This window comes from Myxocyprinus asiaticus, chromosome 45 (assembly GCF_019703515.2).
Source record: "Myxocyprinus asiaticus isolate MX2 ecotype Aquarium Trade chromosome 45, UBuf_Myxa_2, whole genome shotgun sequence".
Classification (NCBI taxonomy): Eukaryota; Metazoa; Chordata; class Actinopteri; order Cypriniformes; family Catostomidae; genus Myxocyprinus; species Myxocyprinus asiaticus.
The window spans coordinates 21,364,182-21,384,874 of NC_059388.1; the positions used below are offsets into that span (position 1 = coordinate 21,364,182).

General features: G+C 36.2%; 1 protein-coding gene across 2 annotated transcripts in view; it reads left to right on the forward strand.

The window, feature by feature from the left end:
* The window catches only part of btbd11a (BTB (POZ) domain containing 11a), a 181,524-nt gene that overhangs the window by 145,909 nt on the left and 14,922 nt on the right, over positions 1–20,693 (forward strand). Inside the window, exons 4-9 of one of the 2 annotated variants that reach the window (XM_051688536.1) lie at positions 5,264–5,416; positions 6,007–6,172; positions 9,746–9,835; positions 13,829–13,930; positions 14,717–14,810; positions 19,840–19,975. In XM_051688536.1, coding sequence (XP_051544496.1) covers positions 5,264–5,416; positions 6,007–6,172; positions 9,746–9,835; positions 13,829–13,930; positions 14,717–14,810; positions 19,840–19,975 — 741 coding nt within the window. The remainder of the gene's footprint in view (positions 1–5,263; positions 5,417–6,006; positions 6,173–9,745; positions 9,836–13,828; positions 13,931–14,716; positions 14,811–19,839; positions 19,976–20,693) is intronic. The other variant, XM_051688537.1, reaches the window with a different exon arrangement.

Genomic DNA, 20,693 nt, shown 5'->3' on the forward strand with positions numbered 1-20,693 from the left:
TAAGGAGAGGTGCCCTGCTGCTTTTCTATGCAATCAGACTTACAGTATTTAAAATCCCATAGACTTACTTTGAACAAGAGTTTCAAGATCTTCGGTATATCTACAGACTGGAATATCATATAAACTTGGGGGTGGGCTCTTTTGAATTGGACCAGTAAGAAACTCCCTAGCAACCACCTATAAATGCACTAGTAGCAACAACATACTAATGCCTTGGCAGCCACTCAGAACACCCTAGGATCATTTCAGCAAAGGCAAGCACCACACATTTTCTACAGAAGTGTATTGATACAGATTTCCCGATTCAATTCCGATTCACAAGCTCTTGATTTGTTTCCCATTTCAACATGATTTGATTAGATTGTGATTCATTTGGGCATGTTTCAGTTAAAATGTCAATTTTGCTTTCATGTGAAAGAAATTCTCTCTCAAAGAATGCTGTAAATTAGACAGTGAACCTTCTAACCTTCTGAAAATATTAATTTTAACAATTAACATAAGGGCCAAAACTGTCTAGTTCAGTTGCTATTTATTTAACAGTTAAAATAATCGACACAACCAAAACTGAAGTAAATTTTAAAGTAGGGCTGTCAATTTAACTCTTAATAAGGAATATTCCTTCCATATAAGCAATTCAAGCATGGTGTATAGTCTACCACCTGTTTTCTCCAGGGGGCAGTAAGCGAAACTCACTGTATAGGCAACAAGCAGCTTATACAGACAGAGAACAAACCACACTAAGAGCAGAGCAGACAACACAAGATGAGAACATGTCTTGCGTTCAAACACAGCTTGATGGAGCGCAAATCCGAATGCAGGGATCTCATGTTGTTTTTCTAAATTTCAAACTCCGTTTAACTTGACAAAGCAACCTAAAAATGTTATGTTTTTGACGCGACCCAACGAAGTAAAAAATGGATCTTGGGATTTTAAGAATCAGTAACAGGATCGTTCAAATGAAGATTGCGATTAATCTGAAAATCATATTTTTACCCCACCCTAACACCAAGGGGGTTACTTCAGACTGCTGCATTAACAATGTTAGCACAATTGCAGAATTCAAACCCTTGACAGCAAGGAGCAAGTGATTAAGGGGTCGTTCACACTAAATACGTTTTTGTGTGTATCTGTGCAGTTTTTTAAATAGTTTTGTTTATGTAAACATACGGTAAATGGACATCTTTGACCACTGCACCGTGTCACGCTGTTTTTACAGCGTCTCGGACAGGAGCACTGCGTTTTTAGGCCGCATTCACACTAATCCATTTTAGTTTAAAAATGCATTCATTTTTATTCGTTTACAACTCTCATTCACACTAGAATGTTGTTATCCTCCACCAAAAACAGAGCATTTTGAAAACGCTCTCCATTTCCACCTACTTTGGAAAACAATGACTGAGTTTTCAAATGAAAGTGGGTTAGTGTTGAGGTGTCTTAAGACGCTGTCAAGTTAAAAGAACAACTTTAAAAATGCATCTCAAGACATCTGCATTCTGTTCCATTTGTTGTGCTGTGTTGAGTTTTTTTTTTTTTTTTTCAAACAACATGTTCAGTCTGAACAGCATCTTAATTTAACTTAATCTTGAATTCCCAGAGATGAAGTTTTAGCACAGTGAAGATGCAGAAGAACCTCTTGACTCCTTTTTCAGAGTGGTAGATATGTGGAATGTTTTAGAGTTATGTTCAGTATCTCCTGCCCGTTGTTGGATCCATTGGGATATCTCTTCCTACATCGCTCAGATGTGATAAAAAAAAGTCCCCTTCAAAGGACGCGGTGGGAGACACATGTAATGCCCGACAGAGTAGGTGCTCTATTTTATTCATCTCTTACCTGCCCTGCCACAGAAGAGTGAGAGAGAAAAAGAGAGAGTGAAAGATGAAAGACAGAAATAATAAAAGGGATGTTAGTTGAGAACAGGAATAAAAATGAGAAGAGTGGTAATGAAAAGAGGTGGAGAAAGAAGAACTGTAAGAGAATGCAGAGAGAAAAAAAATCACAGTGAAAGAGAGGTGTAGAGAAGTTCAAGGTTGAAGCTCTGGATTTCAGACCATACTTGGGTGAGGTTTTGTTGATGTGCTCAGTGACATTTCCTCTTCATACATTCCTACTGTAGAGAGACGAAAAACCATGAAGATAACACGAGCACACATGTGGCACTGTAATTATCACTGTTGTTCACTCCACACACTGCTTGATTACAACCATGACTAACCCTGAAAGATCTAGCATACTCTTTTCTTAGATCTGAGAGTCAATGAATTGAAATAAGCAATGTAGAAATCATTTTCGAGCTAATAGTTTGCCAATTTTAAATGAATATTTTGTGTGGTTATGTGTAGTGATATACTGATGTAATCAGCTAGGCCGATTAATCACTAAATATTTGGCTTCTGTCAATAACAATGCTTAATTGGCTGTTTAACTGTTACACCTTGTTCAAAAAAGTATATATAATGTCAGATATTTAGCACATTAAATATCTGCGATTAATCGCGATTAACTACAAAAAAATTATGCAATTAATCTTGATTAAAAATTTTAATCGACTGACAGCACTAATGTATATATGTATGTATATATAAACACCGATCAGCCACAACATTAAAACCACCTGCCTAATATTGTGTAGGTCCCCCTCGTGCCGCCAGAACAGCACCAACCCGCATCTCAGAATAGCACTCTGAGATGATATTCTTCTCTCCACAATTGTACAGAGCGGTTATCTGAGTTACCATAGACTTTGTCAGTTCGAACCAGTCTAGCCATTCTCTGTTGATCTCTCTAATCAACAAGGCATTTCCGTCCACAGAACTGCTGCTCACTGGATGTTTTTTGTTTTTAGCACCATTCGGAGTACATTCTACAGACTGTTGTGTGTGAATATCTCAAGAGATCAGCAGTTACAGAAATACTCAAACCAGCTTGTCTGGCACCAACAATCATGCCATGGTCAAAATCACTGAGATCACATTTTCTCCCCATTCTGATGGTTGATGTGAATATTAACTGAAGCTCCTGACCCATATCTGCATGATTTTATACATTACACTGCTGCCACACGATAAGCTGATTAGATAATCGCATGAATAAGTAGATGTACAGGTGTACCTAATAAAGTGGCCGGTGAGTGTATGTGTTATACTGTATTTCCCACATATAGCCACCAAAACAAAAATATCAGAAATCAAAATGGTCACAATGCAGCGAGTGACACAATGACATGCGCTGTTTCTCACAAACATGCAAGGACAAAATAACAGAATGATAAAATTGTCATAGGGACAGAAATTATTATTATTTTTAAATAAAAACAGTGCATGCACTTTTCATTATTTATAATAATAGTAATAAAATGTATAATAATGTTTATAGTAATATTTATGGAGCATTCACCTGCATCATGGCAGGTGTGGAATAAAGTTCATTTTTGACCCTGCCTGTATAATTATTTTGAAGCTTGTGCACTAACCACTTAAAATGTCACTACTTAACAGTGATTTTAATTTAACAGGATTTTTTCTACTATGGGAATTATGATAAAATACTCTGTCCCAAACACGGCTTGCTTTTAAGTACAGAGGGGTGTGTATGACATGTTTGACACAAAGACAAGCATTTACAGTGTTGATGTGTAGGCGTACAAGTATGAAGCCATTGTTTTGAAAAACCTCAAAGCAGTAAACATAAAGCCCAACCCATTTCACACATCTGTCCTCATCAAAGACAGCTGCAAGTGTTTCACACTAAACAGCCGCATGTTGGCCCATAAAACAACCTGATAAGAATCATTATATCCATTAAACAACATATAAATAATTCTGGATCAGACTTGCCGCAGAACTTTTAAGCAAAAATACCCAACAAACAAAGTACTTCACGGTAATGATTATTTTGACTCACTGATGTTGAACTTCCTCATGTTATGCAACCTGTAATAGTTTTGAATCTTTATATAAAACTGCTGGCAGTAGTTCTAGATCAATAAGTCATTAAGATGGAAGGTCAGATGCAGTTCAGCACATACTGTACTGTAAATAACAAAATTGATTGTCCATGTGCAATTAAATGGGCAATCACTTATTTGCAGCTGTTTAATGATATTTTTTGCATGTAGATTCATCTGCTGGAATGAGAGTGTTTTATTTTTATGGTAATGGGAAGCATGGATCTCTAATGTTAATTTCTTGACTGATAGCCTGTCATGATGGCTATAGGTCTTTAATATGCTGCAGAGTCCGACTGCACTAATTAGATGCAGCTTAATGCTGGTAATTAGTAGCAACTGTAATCCCACCAGAGAATTTATGATTACTTTTCTAAAGTATGCGGAAGCTGCATGCAAACAGATGTCTCTGTTTAAAAAGTGAAAAGGTGATTAGAAGAAACAAATAAATACATTTTAAAAATGTGTTAACTAATGAGATGTGATCACATCAAGATTTATTTTGTTTTGTTGTAGAATGAAGACTAAAGGCATTTTGTGCCTTAAAATGACCATTTTGTCAGTGAAGGAAAAGCAGCTGTGGAAAAAATACTTTCTTATATCCCAGCATAATATGCAGAAACAACTATAAGTAAACCATGCATATGTTAATTTTGTTGAAAACTGTAAACACTGTCTCTGTTTTTGTTTTGTTTTTTGTTTTTTGAGCGACCTGCTTAGACCTGCCCCAACAACGATACTCAAACAATGGCGTGAGTTAGGGGCGGGACTATCTGACCGTTTGAACCACTGCATGGTGATGGTTCTATTCGGAAAGCTGTTTTGAAAACATTATTTATTTTTGCAATTTCGTTCAGTGGCGCTAATGTCACATAAATTAAATATTTCAGCTTTAAATAAAAATAAAACTGCAGTTTGCAAAAATGAATTTATGGCTGAGTAAATCTGAAAATGATGACAAATTTCTGATCAGCAAGTACTTCAGCTGTGTTTTTATGAATATGACCAATTAAAATGTATACCTAAACTCTGATTGTATTATTTTGAATTTCTGATGTATCATAGGCAGATGCAACAATTTGTAGTGCCATGTTAAAAGGGATGAAAAGTAAAACTGTAAAGAAACTAAATAAAAACTAAAAATTGGCATTTTCATAAAATACAAAAAATAAAAGCTATTTATGCACCATTACAACTAACTAAAACTAAACTGAAATTGAAAACCCATATAGAAAATTAATAAAATTGTAAAAGACACTTTTTCATTAAAGCTGCCAAATAGCCCTAATATCAAACATGTTTCTCTGCTACTCCCACAGGCCATTCCTGGTACTGCCTCCTCTGATGGAATGGATACGAGTGGCTGTGGCACACACAGAACACCGCCGAAGTTTCTCGGTAGACAGCGACGATGTGCGACAGGCGGCCAGACTGCTGTTACCCGGGGTGGACTGTGAGCCAAGGCAGCTGAAGTAGGCTTGGCATGCAATGTCAAATCCATACACAAATGCAACCGGCATACACACTATATGCCCAAAAAATGCTCTAATTAACAATTTGTCATTTGTTGTCAGTACATACAGACACTATGCACTCATACTGCATCCTTTACAAATTGCACAGAGCATCCTCAACTTCCCTTGTGGCTTTAGTTCCCTAGTGACAGGCTCTGAAGTGCTTTGTAAATGCCTTTTTACATGGGCATAGTTGTTTTCAGGTGCATGCTATTACCTTGAAAGGTGCAGGTTGTCTTGACAAACAAACAAAGGATTGCTTCAGGGCTTTATTTTCCCATGGCAAAAATCTTTTGAAGTAAAAGCAGGCTAAGTAAATAATCTTCTTCTGTGTTATTTTACTGAGCTATGCAATATTTTCAGTTAAAGCAATGATATGGTACCTGGAATACATTAAAAAGAATAAAAGATATGGATGAGTGCATTTCAGTAAATTAGCTGTAAGGAAGTCTTGCATCATCACATAACTTCTTATTGATAGTCGTGGAATAGCAGCTCTTGTTTGGATGGGTGGAATTGGTGTCTGGATTGTTCTCTTCTTTCAACAGAGCAGATGATTGCTTCAGTGCTACACGGAAACTGGACGCTGCCTCCACAGAAGCAAAATTCCTGCAGGACCTGGGCTTCCGGATGCTCAATTGTGGACGAACTGACCTGGTCAAGCAAGCAGTCAACCTGCTCGGGCCAGATGGCATTAACAGTATGAGTGAACAGGTCATAAGTGCTGATATATTTAAACACACACACATTCCCACACTGTGCAATATTTGCATACTGTTCCGTGCAGGCCTGTTTACAGTTAGATTATATATTTATTTATTTTTGCTGTTGTCTCAATGAACATTTGTTAGATTAAGAACACAAAATCTGCCATCTTATTGCAATGTTATTCAAGACAAAACTGAAACATGAAAAAAGTGAAACATGATATTGCATTTGAAACCCATTTTACTTCTAGAATGTGATATTTTCGTGTAAAGCAGGGTATCACATGTAGGGCGAGACTTGATTTTATCCATCAGTAATTGATTGGATTTTGAAAAGTTGTCTGTATAACAGGTGTTTTTAGGGGAGGGGCTTAAAAAAAAAGTTAATAACATTTTGGTGAAAGAAAATAATATATATATATATATTTTCAGAATGTTAATATTTTTTGAAATACTTGAATATTATTTTTGAAAATTGTTTGTTATGTTCCTCATTTGTAATTTGCTTTAGATTAAAGTGTCTGCTAAATGACTAAATGTTAATTATACATATAATATATATTTCAAATAACGTGCATCAATGAATCATTCACAATAAGAATGGGAATGTGAAAGTAATTAAGAAAGTAAATAGGGTCAAATGTAATTTCTAAAAGCAAGCCAAGATCATTTAGTTTCCCGCTAACTTATGTTGGCACAGCACCTTTTGCCAATATGGTTACACTTTACAATACAGTATCCATGTTAGTCAGATCAAAATGAATTAATTACAATACCAACAACAGTAACAATGCAGAATTACAAGCAGCTCCCCAAATAATTATGTTATGAAATAATTTCACGTTAGTCTTAGTCAGTACTTGCACAGTAATTACTCTGCAATCTAAATGCCAATGTAAAGTGTGACTTCCCCTACATCTAGTTTTAATGGATGCCTTCCATTGCTTTCAGTACTGTCTGCATTGTGTCTGCCTCATACATTAGATATTCAAAGATCTCCATATTACATTTCTGCAGTATGTGTCACTTCAGAAGCAAAATGGTGCAGTCGGTTTCCTATAATATTATATTTCTGTGTGTGAAAAAAGAGACATTTAGAGGCTAAGAGAATTTTAAAAAGAGTTGCATGACCTTTAAATAAGGAAAAGGCTTTAAATCTGAGCTGATCTGTGTTGTAAGCATTCATCGAGAGAGTAGTCATGACACTCATATTATAAATCAAATAGTGTCATCCATATCCAGCGCAGAGTGCGTGTTATTATCACAGTCTGTCTTGAATACCACAGCCAGTCTATGTAAAGAATGACGGTGAAATGTGGGCACTGACAAAGTGGATTAAACTAACATGTAAAATTGAAGCAACTCTGAGGCAAAACCGTAAGAATGGTGGAAATGTGATGAAAGAGAAAATTGTTGGAATCCAGCTGGGAGTCATTTGAGAGCAGCTCCATCTTGCTCTGGAAAGGCTGTTCCGAATTTTGCAACATCATGCTGGTAAATATGATACTCATGATTTTAAGAGGAGCCTTGAGGGGAAATGTTGAAATAGGGCTGCTCTGAGAAATGAATTTCCTTCTACTTAGCGGAAGCTATTTGCAGAGTATTTTGCTCTCGAGTTAGTAATAAAATAACAACAGAGTGCAGTCAAAACCATGTAAACACTGGCTCTTGTTATTTTAAGAAGACATAAAATTAATTTTACAGCATCTTCGAATGCTTAAATAATAGATGTATGTCTGAGAGGCCCATGTGAGAAACGTGATATGGGGGTAAAAGCGTGACAGTTTCACAAAAAACTCTCTCTTGCCACTAATTTAATCTGAACTTCAACTAAGTCACAACAATTGGCAAACTCAGTCTGCTTAAATGGATAGTTCACCAAAAAAGGAAAATTCTATCATCATTTAGTCACCCTAATCTTGTTCCAAAGAAAGTCATACAGGATTGGAATGATATGAGGATGAGTAAATGATTTTGGGTGAACTATCCAGTTAAACACAAAAACAATAATACGTTTGAATCTCTTTACTGAACACAATATGTTAACACTCACAGTGCAGGGAGGTAAAAATTTGTGAACCGCTGGATTTAATAACTGATTAAGCTTTTTTTTTTTTTTTTTTGGCAGCAATAACCTCCGCCAAATGTTTACTGTAATTTGGAAGGTTCTTTAAAAAACTGTTTCAGTTCAGCAGTATTCATGGGATATTTGATGTGAATTGCTTTCTCGAAGGTCATGTCAAGCATCCCAATCTCAATCAAAATGACTTTATTCAGAAGATCAGATCAAATTCCATAACTATTTTGTATGCAGAAATCCAGATAAATCCAAGTGCTCACATACTTTGTCCTACAACTATAGTGGTGTTAATGGTGCATGTTTTTAATAGACTGTACAAAAACATAACCAATTAAAACAAAACTGCTATTATAAGCCTTCATGCACTGGATTTGATGGTCTAGAGTATGCAGGGTTGGGGAGTAATGGAATACATGTAACAGGATTACATATTTAAAATACAAAATATAAGTAACTGTATTCCACTACAGTTACAATTTAAATCTTTGGTATTTAGAATACAGTTACATTCAAAAAGTATTTTAATTACTGAAGAGATTACTTTGCATTTTATTGTCATTTATTTCATTTAATATTTAGTCCTTTCAGATGGAAAATATTTATATATATATATATATAAATGGTGCGATCTAAAGTGCATTTGAACAGCGGTGAAACACTTTCTTATGATGTGTTACATTCATACGAGCAGACAGAGAAGTAAGTTTGAAGTAAGTTTGGAGCACAAGAAATAGAAATAAACCTTGTGTAAATTGTCAGCTTTACGCTAAGCTAAAATGTTATTTCTAGCCATTTTACATGCATGTTACCAGGCACGATCATATATTTTTTTTATCAAGAAAATTCACTTTGGATCATAATTGTTTTTTTTCTAGTAAGACCTTTGATATTAGGGCAAAAATCGTATTCTTGATAATAATTTTTGTATTGTTTTCCTGTAAAAATATCTAAAATTCCTTAAAACAAGATCAGTTTGATTCATCTTGTTTTAGAAACAACACTGCATAAAATATTTAGGTTTTTCAGAGAATGTATTTTTAACATGTGTATTTTGTCTTACTGTACTGGCAGAGTTTTTATAGTCAAAACAAGTGAAAAAAAATCTACCAGTGCTGAAGAAGTAATCCAAAGTATTAAGAATACGTTACTGACCTTGAGTAATCTAACAGAATACGTTACAAATTACATTTTACAGCATGTATTCTGTAATCTGTAGTGAAATACATTTCAAAAGTAACCCTCCCAACCCTGAGAGTATGTAATGTTTTCTGTTTAAAGTGCTTGAATAGAGCATCATCCAGAAAGATTACTGTTCCACTCACTCCATTTATGTGGAGGCTTAAAAACATTCGAAGGCCTTAACAAGCTGTTATTTTTAAAGTCTTTTTGCTCAATAACACATTACTAGTGCCACACTGTCTATAGCCCTACACTGAAACTTGTTATGTACAACAGCGAGCTCATACTTTGGTGTGTTTTGGTGCTGTTTGTGTGTTTCAGGGCATGACCCCTCTCATGTACGCCTGTGTCCGTGGGGACGAGGCCATGGTGCAAATGCTGCTGGATGCTGGAGCAGACATTAACAGCGAGGTCAGTATTTATTGGTGGAGAGTTATGAAACATTTTGAGTAGCATGGAAGTATGTTTTGCTTTGTCACTATTTAAGTAACTGTAGCCCATGTTTTTATCCTCTTTACAATGCTTTTTGTATGGATTTGCTGTGGGTAATGGCTGTATGGGAACCCTCGTTCTGCGGAAACTTTCACAAGAGTGTATTTGCTGCTTCCAAGGGATATGGTTAGGTTTAATCTTCTGAGTTTCGCAGGAACGAAAGTTACTATCTAGCCACAACCGTTGTGTTGAGTGAAATAGTGGTTCTGTGTGTAGGTGTGTCTACTTAGGGCCATTGAGGCCTGATCCAGTGGCAAGAGAAGGTTATGAATATTTAATCTGATTGAAAACGAATGAGAGATGCAATTGGTGTTCACCGAAATTAGCATATTTGTACATATTTCACTTTTTAAGGGTATTTACTGTATAGAAAAAAATAAGATGATTAGACAGTGATTGCCTAAAGTAGATACACTGAACTGTGCAAATCTGAGGTCAAAAACAAGAAACATGTTAAAAATTATTGCATACATACAGTATACTTGGTCTGCACTGACAGTTCTGTTGGTTAGCAAAGAAAATATTCTTAAAGGGATAGTTCACCCAAAATGTGTTTCTTTCTTCTGATGAACACAAATGAAGGTTTTTAAAAGAATATTTCAGCTCTGTAGGTCCACACAATGCAAGTGAATTGTGGCCAAAAAGCATATAGAGGTGCCATAAAAGTAATCCATACGACTCCAGTGGTTAAATCTATATCTTCAGAAGCGATATGATATGTGTGGGAGAGAAACAGATAAATATTTTTGTCCTTTTTTACAATAAATTCTCCTCCCTGCCCAATAGGTGGCGATATGCACGTAGAATGTGAATCGCCAAAAATAAATGAAGAGTGTGAACGTGAAAGTGGAGATTTATAGTAAAAAAGGACTTGTTTCTCACCTACACTTATCATATCACTTCTGAAGATATGGATTTAACCACTGGAGTCATATGGATGAATTGTATGCTAACTTTATCTTCTTTTTGGAGCTTCAAAGGTCTGGTCACCATTCAATTGCATTGTATGGACCTATAGAGCTGAAATATTCTTCTAAAAATCTTTGTGTTCAGCAGAAGAAAGAAAGTCATACACATCTGGGATGGCATGAGGGTGAGTAAATAATGAGAGAATTTTTATTTTTGGGTGAACTATCCCTTTAAATAAACCAATTTATTCATACTAAAGCAAAGTTATTCAAGGCTATTTAATACAGCATGTTTCATGTGTTGGCCTCAGAGGTGAATCTAACATATTTTGTCATATTCAGTCCATATTTCACTCCACAATACAAAGTAAAAAAATAAGAAAGGATGAATTCAAATCAACATAATGCTTCCAAATAAGAATTCTCATTATGTTCAATAATGAATCTCATGACCCAATTTCAGTCATTTTTGCTGTATTACAATAAAAATTACAATATTAAAATCAGCAAAAATTACTTCAATGATGTATAGACCATTTCAAGGAAGTAAACAATTAGAATTAGAACGCTACTGTGCATGTCTGTCCCTGAAGCGTTTCCGGGAGCGGCAACCCAGAATTGTCCAAATTAAATGACTTGCACGTCCTTTTAGAGTCTAGCTAAAACAGAACAAATGAGATATTTGCAAATACTGAAAATACGGATCCTTGAAATAAGACTCATATGAGTAAACAAATGTTCTCAAAGAACTTCAAACTTTTACCTGAAGTAACTTATCCAGACCTGTTGTTGATACTGAGCGCATCTTCGCAAGAGAAGCAATGAAATTGTATAATAGTTTAAATGCTCACAATTATTTATTCAATGGCGAGATCAGAAATATTGGTTCGCTCCTGTTATAATTAATAAAGCCATTCAATAAAGCTATCTTCATGACCTGCGGACTAGTTAAGGATTTATTTTTTAAGTATAAAAATATCTAGATAAAAGCACCTACTAAATGACTAAATGTAAAAGTAAATGTCTTGCGCAGCTTCATTCATTATAATGGGAGTGATAGTCACTTTTAGTGATACATTTTGTTCACCTACCAGAGATGGATCCATGCAGCCGTCTCGCTTCACTGAAGCAGTTCATGCGTCCTTTTGCCGTTGCTTTTTCGGAGATCTAAACCGTTATGTTGCCGTTAGTTCCAGGCATCCAGCCTTCGAACAACATTTTAATAATGCCATTTTATGACAATTATGTTACCGTTAGTAACACGATTCACTATGAATGAAGCACCTCCCACTGTTGTTTTGAATGAGGGTGCGTCATGTTCAAAAGTGATCATCCCTAAGCCCTATTCCCTTCGAAGACTTTACCATCCACTATGAGAGCTTTGAAAGTCTAAAAGGTCTGGGCCTCAAAAATAAGAATGAAAAACTCATTCAGAATGTAATTTTTATTGGAAATTCAGTTTGAACCAATCTTACAGCATGATCATAATTGTGCTCCCTTCAAAGTGCCCTTTGTTGGGTGATTTGTCCCGTATGGATAGCTGTCTGAATTCGACAACTAGCAGGAAATGTTCAAGGAACAAAAAGACGCCACTTCCTTATACCGTCTTGAAATGGTCTATAAATACTTTGCAATTTATAACTTAACAGTCTTTTTTTCACATTACATTAATGAGAATTTGAACAGTTAAATTGTCATGAAAATAATGTCGCATTGCACAAAATGGTAACACTTTACAGTATGGTTCTATTTATTAACCTTAGTAATTGCATTAGGTATCATAAACTAACAAAGAACAATATTTTTAACAGCATTTATTCATCTTGATTAATGTTAATTTACCTCTAAAAATACCATTGTTCATTGTTAGTTCATGTTTGTTTATAATGCATTAACCGTTAACAACTTTTGTTTAAAAAATGCATTAGTATACTGTATATTAAAATTACCATTAACCAAGATAAGTAAATGCTGTAAACGTATTGTTCATGGTTAGTTCATGTTAACTTATGTAGATAACTAATGTTAACAAATAAAACCTTACTGTCAGTAGTTACCAAATAAAAATATAGTGGTTTTCAAATAGGCTTCATTTTCTTTATGCAAAATATTAAGTCTTATTGTTTTCTTTTGAATATTGGGTGTAATATGACATAGACATGTTTTTGACAGGTTTCATTAGATTCACCCCAGTATATTAGTTACAGTATGCTGTGACATTGTGCATTTTTACCTTGTGTGTCTTCTTCATTTGACTCTTAAAGTAGGTCTTTTCATGGAGTCGTTGACTTGGGCACAACGCACCAAAATAGCAGTTTTAAGTTGTTTTAAAAATTGCTTAGGGCTAGAGATGTTATCGAATGGGCAGATAGTTATTTACTTGCCTAATGCTTCCTAGTGAGTTTTGCACTAACAATTGTTTAACCCTAATCTCAAGTGTCTGTTCCAAAAGGTCATGTTTGCCTAGACATTCAGAGATGCCTGCATAATTTAACATTGACTTAGTTCTGTATGCAGTACAGCTGTAAGCATTAATGCCAGACAAGCTTACTTTTTTCATGTTTGGTGCTTTGTACTTGAGTCACTGCTCACTTACTCCTCTAGCGTTTGAACTCGCTGCCAATTATTCTCTCTGCAGTCTGTCTTTTACCGCTATGACAACCGTGAACTAGATCCTAATACTTCAAACTCTTCATGGTCAGGATTTTGACTAAAGCAAGAAGGGCATGTAGGAGTTGTCCAAAGTAAACAAAAGTAAACTCTTTTTATTGATTAACGTGGGATGGATGCAAAAACAAAACAAGCACAGACTCTTTCTTCTATTTTTTTAACTTGAATTAAGAGCCAAACGGTGGAAGAACTTTCCAGTTTTCTACTCACTCACTCACTCACTCACTCACTCATACCTTCCCCTTTTTTCTTTCTCGTACTCTTGCAATTCCGCGTTCTGGTATATAATGGCTGAATTTTTCTCTCCCTGAACTTCACTTATATGACTTCCCAGGTGCCCAGCTCACTACACAAGCACCCCTCAGTTTATCCTGACACCAGGCAGGGGACGCCACTCACATTCGCCGTGTTACACGGACACGTCCCTGTCGTTCAGGTAGTGACAATGTGACTGATTCGATGCCTTCCACCTTTGCACTTACCTCTGTTATTATTATGATGTTATCATAATAATAATGGTAAAAGAAACTGTTTGATTTTGCCCCCTGTTAATCTTTTGGGGGCTGGATGGTACTGCCCCAGTTCATGTGTAAGATAGAGGGAATAATCCAATTATCCTATAAATGATATCAGGAACAGGCCATATGTGTCACGGATGATAGGTTCGTGATTAAGGTTTTTATAGAGGGAAGTTTGTGCACATTGTTTTATTCCAAAATGGAATAAAGTCCCATTTTAACTCTAAATAATCTTAAACAAATAAAAGTGTTGTACTGATGACCTACTAAGGCCAACTTACAGTATATAGCTCTTCCAGGAAAATGGAAAGGCAAGGTGATATTTCTTGGGGTGCTTAATCTCCCAGAAGCACACATCCCCAGCAGGAGATGTATTATCATTGAAATCCATATTTTTTGTGTTTTGTTCCTGTATGAATAATGTCCCAAACACTGGCCTTTTTTATGTAAAGCAGCCATTTACTTCTGTTTGTAATGCTTTTTCCCCATCTCTTTTTCTCAACTTAAAGCATCGAGTGAAATAAATTATGTCCAGATTACCATAAAGATGTTTACTATTAGGAGGTGCTACTAGGGACACACTAATTAAATGCAAATACTGCATTTATTTACCAGTCCCTTGGTAATATTAAAGTTAAATTCCCAATTACAGTTCTGTGTTTGTTTCATAATGATAATGTTCTACTTTTCACCTTATTGAGCAGCTTCTTCTCGATGCCCGAGTGAATGTAGAGGGAGGGATTCAAGACGGCATGGAGAATTACACAGAGACTCCATTACAGCTGGCATCTGCGGCAGGTAGCACGAAAACACTCACTAACACTGTAAATTACATATATGACTTGCTAAACGCACTGAATTTATTAGTGAAAAGAAATGTATTAATACACTGTACAGTGGGTTCAAGAGTCCAGAGTGAGGTCTAGGAGTCAAAATCTATTTTAAAACTGGAAATAAACAGGTTTTCGGATTTTGAAAAAATTAAAACAAAGAAGTGTTATGATGTAGGACATATTTGACATTCTGCACTATTTCTAGGTCACTAATCAAATGAGCAAAGTTGTGACTGACCATGTTAATTGCATTGTACAAAAGGTACCTTTCCTTACACCCATTGAAGCACACAAGATGCTCTTGTCATCTCTCATGCTGGATCATCAGGTTTTGCACCAACTTGTGCAAAAGGGAGAAATACTTATCATAACTCATGTTCATATTATGTGTAATAAAAAACTGTATTAAAGGAATAGTTCACCCAAAAATGAAAATTCTCTCATGATTGACTCACCTTTAAGCCATCCCTGATGTGTATGTCTTTCATTCTTCAACAGAACCGAAATGAAGATTTTTATAAGCACATTTCAGCTCAGTTTGTCCATACAATGAAAATGAGTGGATGCCGTGATGCTGCTGGCTGTTTGACGGTCCAAAAGGCATATTTAGGCAGCATAAAAGTAATCCACATGACTCCAGTCGATCAATGAATGTCTTCTGAAGCAAATCGATAGGTTTGTGTAAAAAATAAATCGATAATTAAAACGTTATTAACTTTTAAAAAATACTTCCTGCTAGCAGGCCACGTATCATGGAGCTGTCGCGTGACGTATGTGTGATGGCGTGTTCTTGCGAGAAGTCGGAAGCACGCTTTGTTTACAACAGAGGAAAAAACGTCACGTGAGAGTTAGGTAATTTCGAACAGCATCTCAGCGCTGGCTGGAAGTAACGATTTAAAGTTAAAACGTTTTAATTATGATTTTGTTTCTTACACAAACCTATCGATTTGCTTCAGAAGACATTAATTGATCGACTGGAGTTGTGTGGATTACTTTTATTCTGCCAAAATATGCTTTTTGTATCATCAAACAGCCAGCAGCCTTGTGGCACCCATTCACTTTCATTGTATGGACATACAGAGCTGAAATGTGCTTATAAAATCTTCATTTTGGTTCTGCTGAAGAAGGAAAGACATACACATCTGTGATGGCATCACATCATGAGAGAATTTTAATTTTTGGGTGAACTAATCCTTTGAATTAGAACAATGCAAAATAGAAGCACTTTTACAAGCGTCTCAGACCACTCATAAAGTGTAAATCTTTGACAACAGACTGAGTGAATGAGTTTTTGGTGCATTAGATGCACATAACATTTTGCACTATACGCCAAGTGCTCATTTTTGAATGGTTCCATTCTGTTCCGTTTGTGCATCTACTGTTGAAATTGTGGCAAAATAGTCCTAGCAGACTGTGAGCTGACAAACTGAACACATTATACTTTTGTGCCCCAGACTGGTTTCAGAGCTCTAATTCTATTATTCAGAGACTATCATGGCGGCATCGTTCTTAGGAGCCCTTTGCAAACTTGCTAATGAGCCTTAGCGACAGCATTTTTTATTTTTTGCGTCCCCACTGTGAATATGACAAGTCCACATGGTAAAATTATGTATGGAAACCACTGCCAAATGAGATTTCATAATCTTGGCTGTGGCAGTCCTATGAATATGAATTGACCTGAGTGATATTCATTTACATTTGCCAAGTGTTTTCCAGCATAATGTTGAAAATTACCTGTCTAGCCCACTTAGCATACAAACCCTTGAAGACTTGGGTAATTCTAATTTCAGTCAGATGGTAATGGACGCATTCTTAGTGTGACAAAAAGATGGCCTGTACAAAAATTTTATAATTTCATGCAGCCTTAGAGGAGAGGAATGAAGGAAAAAACAAACACATCTGATTGAACAGAAATGTCTAGAAGCAGATTTAGCTGTAAAACCGTGTGACCCAACAGGAATGGTTGTGAATGGGATTGTTTGAGCCTCTTTAGATCCAAAACTCATCAGGGCTTATTGATTCCGCCCCATTTGCTGAATGTTGGGTCAATTACCCTCAGAGTTAGCATCTGCAGGCTTTTTCTTCTAATGTGGAAACACTTTCTCATCATTACTCCATGTGGATGTGCACAGGACAGCCTGCTAATTTACATTAGCAAATCAATCTGGGAATGGCCTGCTGTCAGATAAATACTTTTTAGTTTGTTCCTGTAGCTGAACTAGAACATTGCACTACCAACACCAAGGTTATGGGTTCAAATACCAGAGAACAAGCGTATGGATAAAATGTTTACCTTGTATGACCTGCCTAGGATCAGGCCATAACAAAAAGACATGTGAGTGTCAATGGAAGTCATAAACGTTAAAATTCTCACTGTTTCAAAAGAATAGCCACAAGACTTAAACCATATGTGGTTTATCATGATTTAAGTGTGATAAAACCACTTACTAACCTTTTCTGTGTAAAGTTATGTCAACAAACCTTAAAACCCTAAAATGAATGTAAAAATGCCAATTTAAAAAAATGTACAGCTTAAATAATACATGACTTTTAACAGAATAAATAATGTAGGTACTTTTATAAAATTATAATCTTCACATTTCTAACTTTAAACCCTACAAAAAATTGGCCCCATTCACTTCCATTGTAAGTGCCTCTGTAACTTCGATTTTTGCGGACGAGTCGAAATTATTTTTTGTGGTAGTAAACATTATGCCACAAATGCTGTAAATTGAGCTTAACTTGTATTGAACCCAGAATGTTCCTTTAAAGGTGCAATATGTAACAGTTTTCATGTAATATTCACCTTTTTTTTGCCAATGTGTGACGACTTGTAACGCAACTTAAAAAAATTAGCCCTTCCCAGACTTTCTAGATTGCCTGTAGACTGATTTTCATGCGAAGGGAGCGGGTCACTTTTGCCGGGAAAATCCAAAGGATGTGACGTTTATGCGCGCTCCTGAGAGCCTTGCCTCAGACAGTAATAGCTTCTCTTCCGCTATTCAACAGCAACAACAAACCGACTACAAGACTAGGTAACGTTATCTTAGAGATGGAATCCAGCAAACGTCCGACTCCCAGCACAACCCCCCCCCCCCCCCCAAAAAATAAATTTCTACTGAATCCCGTCTGGCTAAGCAGGAACGTGATCATGGTAGAGCGAAAACTAGAGTGAACATCGGCAGGGTATTTGATTCCTGGAGGGAACTTCATTCGGTTTTGGGGATCAAAACCGACCCTGAATTGGCATTCTTCTTATTGGACAGGTAAGCTTACATAACTGCAGAGCATGTGAAATATAGTGCCCTAAGGATTGATCTGTGTAATTTTAGCTAAATTACAATAACACATGAAATGAATGCTAGACAATGTTCAAGATAATGCAAAAAGCTCCATTCGTTAGTGTAAGGTAACTTGGTTATACAGAAAATATATACATTCTATTAATATAAAACAATAGCCCATCGATTTATCAAAATGACAGTTGTGATGGAATCACATCAACACTGAATTGTGTCAACATATTTATAATGTACAGTCTATTTTATAAACAGCTACTGTCATCATCCACCAAATTTAGCTAACAGCTATTGATAAAGCTGGCTAGCTAGCTAACGCCAACATAGGCGATCATATAAATGCAGTCAATGTATAATGCAAAGAAAAGTGATTACTTCAAACTACAGTCTCGCATAGTCAGACCTATATTCACACTTTGTTTTAGCCCTGTTTCAGCACTGGAGAGTCAAATATGATATGCAGTCTCAAAGTTTGTAGTAAAACAATCATAACTGTGTAATTTTAATTATGCTACCTCATCTGTCAGTATGATGCCGGTGAATCACGTTCAGTCTCTTTGTACGTTACATCATTGTTTTGGTCGATGCTCGTGTCCCTATGGAGTGTGTGCACAAGCAACAGGTACATAGCTGGCTGCAGTTCACTTAATGGCCACAGGTGTCATTAATAACAAATGTTTCTGAATCTTACATACTGCACCTTTAACTAATGATAATTTAAAGACTGCTTGTCACTTTATTTGAAAAGTTTTGTTTAAAAAAAATCTGAATTTACTTTTTGTCACTAGGTCTACATTATTCTGTAATTTTCTGTAACTTTCTGTGTTAAAATGTACAACATTTGAATTATAAACTTATAAAATATCCAAAAATATAATAAATTAAATGTGATACTGCTTACAGGAGCAAAGTTAATTTATAATTTATAATAGCTCACCAAAAAATTACAGTTGTCACCATATAGTCACCCTGAATAGTTTAAAAGCACTGACATTTTTCATTCGTGAAACACAAGGATAAAGGATGAGAGGATGGTGATTGTGACTGTCAACCCCCAAAAGCACATAAAATCCCCATAAATGTCATCCATATCACTGTTGCAGTACATTTTAAGTCCTCTGAAGCCATACAATAGCATTGTGTGAGGAGCCGTTTAAATCTTTCTCTTCACTCGTTCGAATATGGGGAGCACACGAGGACCTAACCCTAACATCTTGTTAGTGAGCTTACCTGAATGTCATTGAGCACACCTGACACCATGTAAGGAGTAAGGGGTGGAGAAGAAATTGCGCACAAACTTCAATGGTTCTTGTATTGTCACATAGTGAACCACTGTCCTATTGCATGCAAGACTGTTCAAATTTCTACAAAATATAAGGTATACTAGAAAATCTGAGCAAATGAATCCAAAGGCAATAACAAATCTCTCAAACACAGAATCAAAATCAGTAGCAAAAGTCAAGCATACTCAACAGCCATCAGAATGAGTTATGTGTTTTACACATGAAGGTGTTGGAGTGTATGCAGCATCTTTTAAAAGCCAGCTGTGTTCAATGTGATGGAACCTCCTGTAATGTGCCAAAATAGTAATACTCAAAATTACGACTGGAGCAACCTTGAAGCCACTGTAAATTGCTTTGGATAGAACTATCTGCAAAATGAATTACATTTTAATTGCCTTTTGTGTTTAAACAGGTAACTTTGAGCTGGTCAGTCTGCTTTTGGAAAGAGGAGCAGACCCATTGATTGGTACCACTTACCGTAATGGGATTTCCTCCGGCCCCCTAGGCGAAATGAACTCATACAGCTTGGCAGCAGCACACGGACACAGGTAACATGCACCCAAAGACTCCACAGCCACAGTGATAACTCACATATGTAAGTGACAGCACTTTGCCAACCAGCACAACAGGGAACCAAACTTTTATTACTTATTTGACACATTTGTCACCATGCATCATTATTCCTGTTTAGTTATACATCATCCTGACTGCAAGAACTTAATCTATCAGGTCTAAACCCCTGATCCGTTATTATTGCCAGACATAAAAAGCTTAGCTGGTGTATTTGGCTGCAAAAGTGTGTGTAATTTACTACCATAACTCCAGCCCTTTCACTCTCCATTGCTGGTGAACTGTATGGATGACTGGATGCTCACTCATTCAATCACCTGTGGCCAGCACTGCATAATGAAAGCTCATTGAAATTCACAGTTCATGCAAGTGAATGAGAATCCAGCATGTTAGACGGCCAACTCGCCCACCTCTGCGGTATTAAGGCAATCCGTTATAAAGGACGTCTGAATGGGAGACGTATCGAGGTCTGAGCCAGAACTGAATGTCTTTGTTGGGCTTCAAGTCCCAGAAATTTTTGCAGAGGTGTATACAGCGATGATTTGTTGCTTATGCAAATTAGGCTGGTCGCTGAGAGCGCTGGTACTTTCTGGTAAAATGACTTCATGCAAACATACATGCCTGTGAACATGCGGCAGAATTGAAGAGAAAAAATATTTGAATGCACTGATTAATGAAAGTCATAAACACAAATGC